Raw genomic sequence first — 7,192 nt, forward strand, 5'->3', positions numbered from 1 at the left:
CACTGACAACTCTCCTTTATAAAACAAAATCAGTGATAAGATAAAACTGAATGCTTTAATGGCTTTGGTGGCCTGTATTTTCTCTTTGTGGTAAATATATTTTTTTATATTTTCTTTTTTTTTTTTTTTTTTGAGACAGAGTCTCGCTCTGCTGCCCAGGCTGGAGTGCAGTGGCCGGATCTCAGCTCACTGCAAGCTCTGCCTCCCGGGTTTATGCCATTCTCCTGCCTCAGCCTCCCGAGTAGCTAGGACTACAGGCGCCTGCCACCTCGCCCGGCTAGTTTTTTTGTATTTTTTAGTAGAGACGGGGTTTCACCGTGTTAGCCAGGATGGTCTCGATCTCCTGACCTCGTGATCCGCCCGCCTTGGCCTCCCAAAGTGCTGGGATTACAGGCTTGAGCCACCGCGCCCAGCCTATTATATTATCTTTGATACTTTTCCTTAATAATGGCTTTATCAATGATATATGTTTTAGCAGCTATATTAGTCAGATCTTGCATTGCTGTAAAGAACTACCTGAGGCCAGGCACGATGGTTCACACCTGTAATCCCAGCACTTTGCGAGGCCAAGGTGGGAGGATCACTTGAGCTCAAGAGTTCAAGACGAGCGTGGGCAATATAGTGAGACCCCATCTTTATTTTTGTTTTAAATGTTTAAAAGAAGAAAATAATAATTACCAGAGACTGGGTAATCTGTAAAGAAAGAGGTTTAATCAGCTCATGGTTCTGCGGGCTGTACAGGCATCTGCTTCTGAAGAGGCCCCAGGACACTTGCAATCATGGCAGAAGGCGAAGGGGAAGCAAGCACATCTTCATGTGGCCAGACAAGGGGAAGAAAGCAAAGGGGAAGGTGCCACACACTTGTAAACAACTAGATCTTGTGAGAACTCTTGTCACGAGACAGCACTATGGGGATGGTGCTAAACCATTAGAAACCACCTCCATGATCCAGTCACCTCTCACCAGGCCCCACCTCTGACACTGGAGATTACAATTCAGCATGAGATTAGGGTGGGGACACAGAGCCAAACCATATCAGCAGCCTAGCTATTAATGGTATTTTCTGATAGCAGCATGATATTCCCTGTTGACTTGTATGTTTTTCCCCTGGCACTCTGGTCTTCAATGAAGAGGACCAGGTTAAAATATAAAGAGAGCTGCTTTATTTATTTATTTGTTTTTGAGATGGAGTCTTACTCCATTACCTAGGCTGGAGTGCAGTGGTGTTATCTTGGCTCACTGCTACCTCCGCCTCCTGGATTCAAGTGATTCTCCTGCCTCAGTCTCCCAAATAGCTGGGATTATAGGCACATGCCACCACACCCGGCTAATTTTTGTATTGTTAGTGGAGACGGAGTTTCGCCATGTTGGCCAGGCTGGTTTCAAACTCCTGACTTTGTGATCTGCCCACCTCGGCCTCCCAACGTGCTGAGATTACATGCGTGAGCCACTCCGCCTGGCCGAGAACTGCTTTAATGTCATAAATCATTGTCATGATATTGTTTGCAGTCTACTCTGCATCTGATTTTCCCCATGCTTTCATTGTTTTCAAGCTCACATTTGTTACAGGTTTTTTCTTAATTTGTTTGAGAAGTATTCTTAATTTGTTTGACTTAGTACTTTCTTATCTGAAGATTTATAGGCTGGGCACAGTGGCTCATGCCTATAATCCCAGCACTTTGGGAGGCCAGGGCAGGAAGATGGATGGAGCCTGGGAGTTCAAGACCAGCCTGGACAACATAGTGAGACCTTGTCTCTACAAAAAAAAATTTTTTTAATTAGCCAGGTGTAGTGTTGCATGCTTGTGGTCCTAGCTGGTCAGGAGGTTGAGGTGGGAGCACTGCTTGAGCCCGGGAGGTCAGAGCTCCAGTCAGCTGTGATCACGCTGATGCACTCCAGCCTGAGTAACAGAGCAAGACTTCTCAAAAAAAAAAAAAAAGAATGTTCATCATAAATTGTTGATAATGATAAATTGAAAACCATGGAAATCTTATAGGGAGGGTTCATTAAATTTGTTACATCCCTAAAAATGTAATATGTAGCCACTAAAAAGGATGATGTTGAGCTGTATTTATTGGCATACAAAGATATCTATGTTGGGCCGGGTGCAGTGGCTCACGCCTGTAATCCCAACACTTTGGGAGGCTGAGGCGGGCGGATCACAAGGTCAGGAAATTGAGACCATCCTGGCTAACATGGTGAAACCCTGTCTCTACTAAAAATACAAAAAATTAGCCGGGTGTGGTGGCGGGCGCCTGTAGTCCCAGCTACTCGGGAGGCTAAGGCAGGAGAATGGCGTGAACCCGGGATGCAGAGCTTGCAGTGAGCTGAGATCGTGCCACTGCACTCCAGCCTGGGCAACAGATTCGAGACTCCATCTCAACAAAAAAAAAAAGAAAAAAGAAAAACAAAGATGTCTATGTAGTTTTTTGTTTTTAAGACAGTGTTTCCCTCTGTCACCCAGACTGGAGTGCAGTGGTGGCTCACTGCAGCCCTAAGTGATCCTCCCATCTCAGCTTCCTGAGTAGCTGGATTACAGATGTGTGCCACCCCACCTGGCTAATTGTTTTTACTTTTAGTAGAGACAAAGTCTTGCTAGGTACCGCTGGGCTCAAATGATCTTCCTGCCTTGGCCTCCCAAAATATTGGGATTACAGACATGAGACACTGCACCCAATCTGTATCTGTGATTTTTTAAACTTTTAAAACTGGTTACAAGAAAGCAAGTATAACATAATCTCATTTTTGTGAAGGAAAAAAATAGATACTTGTATGTGTATGCACAAGTATCTCCTACACAAAATTGGAGGGTAAGGTTAGCACTCTTTAATTGTCTCCAAGTCAGGTAGCATTTTTCTAGATCATCATTTGTTTCAGTACCACTAACTATAATAATTACTTCTTTTTTTAATGTTTAAGTTTTTAGGTATATAGTAGGTGTTTATATTTATGGGGCTTATAATGATTACTTCTGGCGTCTGGGAAGTCCTCTAACTATTCTCTCCTAGATATAAATAAATACCTTTCCCCTTAGTTCAACAAAAACAAGGCTGGAATTTTCTAAAAGTAATTTTCAAGAAAACAAAAAAAGGAAAGTAAACAAAAGGCAAAGTAAAAGCATAGAAATCAAAGTGTTTACAGGATACACGTTGCTTTTTCCTATGTTAGTAAAAGTCTATCCACCAACTAGTTAAGTTGTTACAGTTTATGGGGCTCTAAAGTTTTTGGGAGCTGGGTGTGATGGCTCATATCTATAATCCCGGCAGTTTGGGAGGCCAAGGTGGGAGAATTGTTTGAGGCCAGGAGTTTGAGACCATCGTGGACCACATAGTAAGACCTCGCCTCTACAAAAAATATTAGCCAAGTGTGGTAGTACAAGCCTGTGGTCCCAGCTACTTGGGAGGCTCAGGTGGGAGGATCACTTGAGCCCAGGAAGTTGAAGTTGCAGTGAGCGATGATTGTGTCATTGCCTTCCAGCTTGGGCAACAGAGCACAACCCTGTCTCAGAAAATAAAAAATAAAAATAATCCTGTAGGCCGGGCGCGGTGGCTCAAGCCTGTAATCTCAGCACTTTGGGAGGCCGAGACGGGCGGATCACGAGGTCAGGCGATCGAGACCATCCTGGCTAACACGGTGAAACCCCGTCTCTACTAAAAAAAAAATACAAAAAATTAGCCGGGTGAGATGGCGGGCGCCTGTAGTCCCAGCTACTCGGGAGGCTGAGGCGAGAGAATGGCGTAAACCCGGGAGGCGGAGCTTGCAGTGAGCTGAGATCCCGCCACTGCACTCTAGCCTGGGCAACAGAGCGAGACTCCGTCTCAAAAAAAAAATAAAAAAATAAAAATAATAATAATCCTGTGGCTCTGCAACCCAGGCTGGAGTGCAGTGCCACACCTCGGCTCATTGCAACCTCCACCTCCCAGGTTCCAACAATTCTGCTGCTTCAGCCCCCCCAAGTAGCTGGGACTACAGGCATGTGCCACCACGCCAGGCTAAATTTTTTGTATTTTTAGTAGAGATGGGGTTTTGCTATTTTGGCCAGGCTGGTCTCGAACTTCTGGCCACAAGTGACTCACATGCCTTGGTCTTTCAAAGTGCTGGAATTATAGGCGTGAATCACCTTTCCTGGCCCCTTGTGGCAATTTTTTACCCATATTTCTCTAGCCAAAACTATAACATTGACAGTTTTGATTCAGCACTATCATTTGGTAGTATTGTACAGACAAATGGAATGACATGGAAAATATGTATGAAATACAAATAAAAAGATTATAAGATAGTATATATGATATGATATCCTAATTTTAGGTATACAGTATAATATACAGAAATTTTTTTAAAAACTCACCAGAGAGATACTCTCCAGATGATAATAGTGGTTATCTTTAAGTGGTAGTACTACAGTTAAATTTTAATTTCTTTGTGGTTTTCTATTTTTCCAAGTTTTCTATAGGAACACGTTATTAAGAAGTGTATATATGTATATGTGTGTGTATATATGTGTGTGTGTGTGTGTGTGTGTATATATATATATATATATTTTTTTTTTTTTTTTTTTTGAGATGGAGTCTTGCTGTCACCCAGGCTGGAGTGCAATGGCACGATCTCAGCCCACTGCAAGCTCTGCATCCCAGGTTCACGCCATTCTCCTGCCTCAGCCTCCTGTGTAGCTGGGACTACAGGCGCCCACCATTATGCCTGGCTAATTTTTTTTTTTGTATTTTTAGTAGAGACGAGGTTTCATGGTGTTAGCCAGGATGGTCTCTTAATTCCTGACCTCGTTATCCACCCGCCTTGGCCTCCCAAAGTACTGGGATTACAGGGTGAGCCACCACGCCCAGCCCTTTTTTTTTTTTGAGACAGAGTTTCACTCTTATCTCCTAGGCGGGAGTGCAGTGGCATGATCTCAGCTCACTGCAACCTTCGCCTCCCAGGTCCAAGCGATTCTTCTGTCTCAGCCTCCTAAGTAGCTGGGATTACAGACATGGACCACCACCCCCGGCTAGTTTTTTGTATTTTTAGTAGAGATGGGGTTTCACCTTTTTGGCCAAGCTGGGTGACAGAGCAAGACTCTGTCTCAAAAATAAATAAATAAATAAAAGAGAAGAAAATCTGAGCAACTAAGAATAACATATTCTTAATGCCTTACGTAACTTGTGTCAATTTTTATTTGTACTATGCATATAAAAAGGTCTCACTGTTGAAGGTCACTGTATCTGAAGAGATTCATTTTATTTATTTATTTATTTATTTATTTATTTATTTATTCGAGATGAAGTCTCACTCTGTCACCCAGGTTGCAATGCAGTGGCGCGATCTCAGCTCACTGCAACTTCTGCCTCCCAGGTTCAAGCGATTCTCCTGTCTCAACATTCTAAGTAGCTAGAATTATAGACGTGCACTACCACACTCGGCTAATTTTTTGTATTTTCAGTAGAGATGGGGTTTCACCTTGTTGACCAAGCTGGTCTTGAACTCCTCACCTTGCGATCTGCCCACCTCGGCTTCCCAAAGTGCTGGGATTACAAGTGTGAGCCACCGTGCCCAGTCAGTCCATTTTGTTAATTCATCAAATCTTTGTTGAACTTCTCTTACATGCTAGGCACTATTCTAAGTTTTGGGGATATAGTGGTGAAGAAGATGGAGTTTGTACTGTCATGGAGCTTATATTCTGGTCAGATTTACTGGTCAAAAAAATCTGTGATGGGGCTGGGCGCGGTGGCTCACGCCTGTAGTGCCAGCACTTTGGGAGGTTGAGTGGGGCAGATCACCTGAGATCTGGAGTTCAAGAGCAGCCTGGCCAACATGGTGAAACGCCATCTCTACTGAAATACAAAACTTACCTGGGCGTGGTGGCGAGTGCCTGTAATCCTAGCAACCCCAGAGGCGAAGGCAGGGAGAATCGCTGGAACACAGGAGGCAGAGATTGCAGTGAGCTGAGATCGTGCCATTGCACTCCAGCCTCGGAGACAGAGCGAGACTGTCCCAAAAGAAAAAAAAAAATCTGTGATGGATGGTATAGTGTATCAATTAGTAACTATAAATAAATTAGCATACCAATTATATGGATTACAAAATTAGAATAAACATCATAAAATTAATGCAATGTAAATTGATTCACGGTGGGTTTTTTTTAGAAATCATAGTATCAATGGGAATAATATGCACTTTTTTTTTTTCTTGTAGCTTTAAGGAAGCCTCCTATTTCAGTTTCTCAATATGAAAGTCATCAAGCAATCTCCCATCTTCCAACTGGACAACCTCTCTCCCCAAATATGCTTCCAGGTATGAAGTCTTATTCTTATAATTCCATTTGAAACCAACTTACTAGTCATGTACAGTTATGTAGTGTATAAAATATATCACTTAGCAGTATAGTGAAATAGCATTTATTCTTTGAGGTAATGTTATATATTTTTTAAGACTAGTGAAAGCTCAGAGAGAAATAGTCATCTCAAACTTCACTTTATCTGGTGGATTGTTACAGTCTTTTTCTTAAGAACAGAAGAATTATTTATTATGCCACTCTGAGCTACATTCCCTTTCCTCTCTGCCTGCTATACAGGTTTAGTTTCTTCAAAATGTGTTCAAATTTATCTCATAGAGGCTTTCTATAAATTACAGTGCACACCTATATTAAAGTCTTTACTTCGTACTTATGAATGTATTTATTTTCTGAACACTCATTCCGTTGTATAGAAATATTTCCCTAAAATGAGAGTAGATATGACTGAAGAGACCTGCTTAAGGGAGATGATGGAAAGGAAAAATGTCAGAGTAGCATAGGATGTTTTGAATCCAAAATTAAAGTCATTGATGAGGATAAAAAGGGAGGTGAGGGAAAGAGAGGTGGTATCCAGTAGATAATGCTAAGAAAGAATCAAGAGTCAACACTTGTGAGTCACTGTATAAATGAAGATGACTTAGAGAGTAGAAATTTTAAAAGCCTTACTGGAGTTTGGAGATTTCTGATACTAATATGGAATTTGGAGGGAGGAAAAGATATGGGTATCATTGCTATATTAATCTATGGATTTCTACTGTGTATCTTTTTGGTGAATAAGTTTGTAGCCATTAGTAGAGATACTCGCCTGGGAATGGTCAGTAAACTTCCCACAGCTAAAATCACATTGGTTATAAGATTTGATTAAAGAAATAAGAATAAACATTTAAAAAAAAAAAAAAAAAAAGT

The 7,192-nt window shown here is 41.8% G+C and overlaps 1 protein-coding gene across 1 annotated transcript in view; it reads left to right on the plus strand.

Annotated features, from left to right (window-relative positions):
• The window catches only part of GOLM2 (golgi membrane protein 2), a 127,171-nt gene that overhangs the window by 83,319 nt on the left and 36,660 nt on the right, over positions 1-7,192 (plus strand). The window contains exon 7 of the mRNA XM_017861013.1: positions 6,187-6,285. Coding sequence (XP_017716502.1) covers positions 6,187-6,285 — 99 coding nt within the window. The remainder of the gene's footprint in view (positions 1-6,186; positions 6,286-7,192) is intronic.

The sequence above is a fragment of the Rhinopithecus bieti genome, unplaced genomic scaffold (genome assembly GCF_001698545.2).
Source record: "Rhinopithecus bieti isolate Rb0 unplaced genomic scaffold, ASM169854v2 scaffold_55715, whole genome shotgun sequence".
Lineage (NCBI taxonomy): Eukaryota > Metazoa > Chordata > Mammalia > Primates > Cercopithecidae > Rhinopithecus > Rhinopithecus bieti.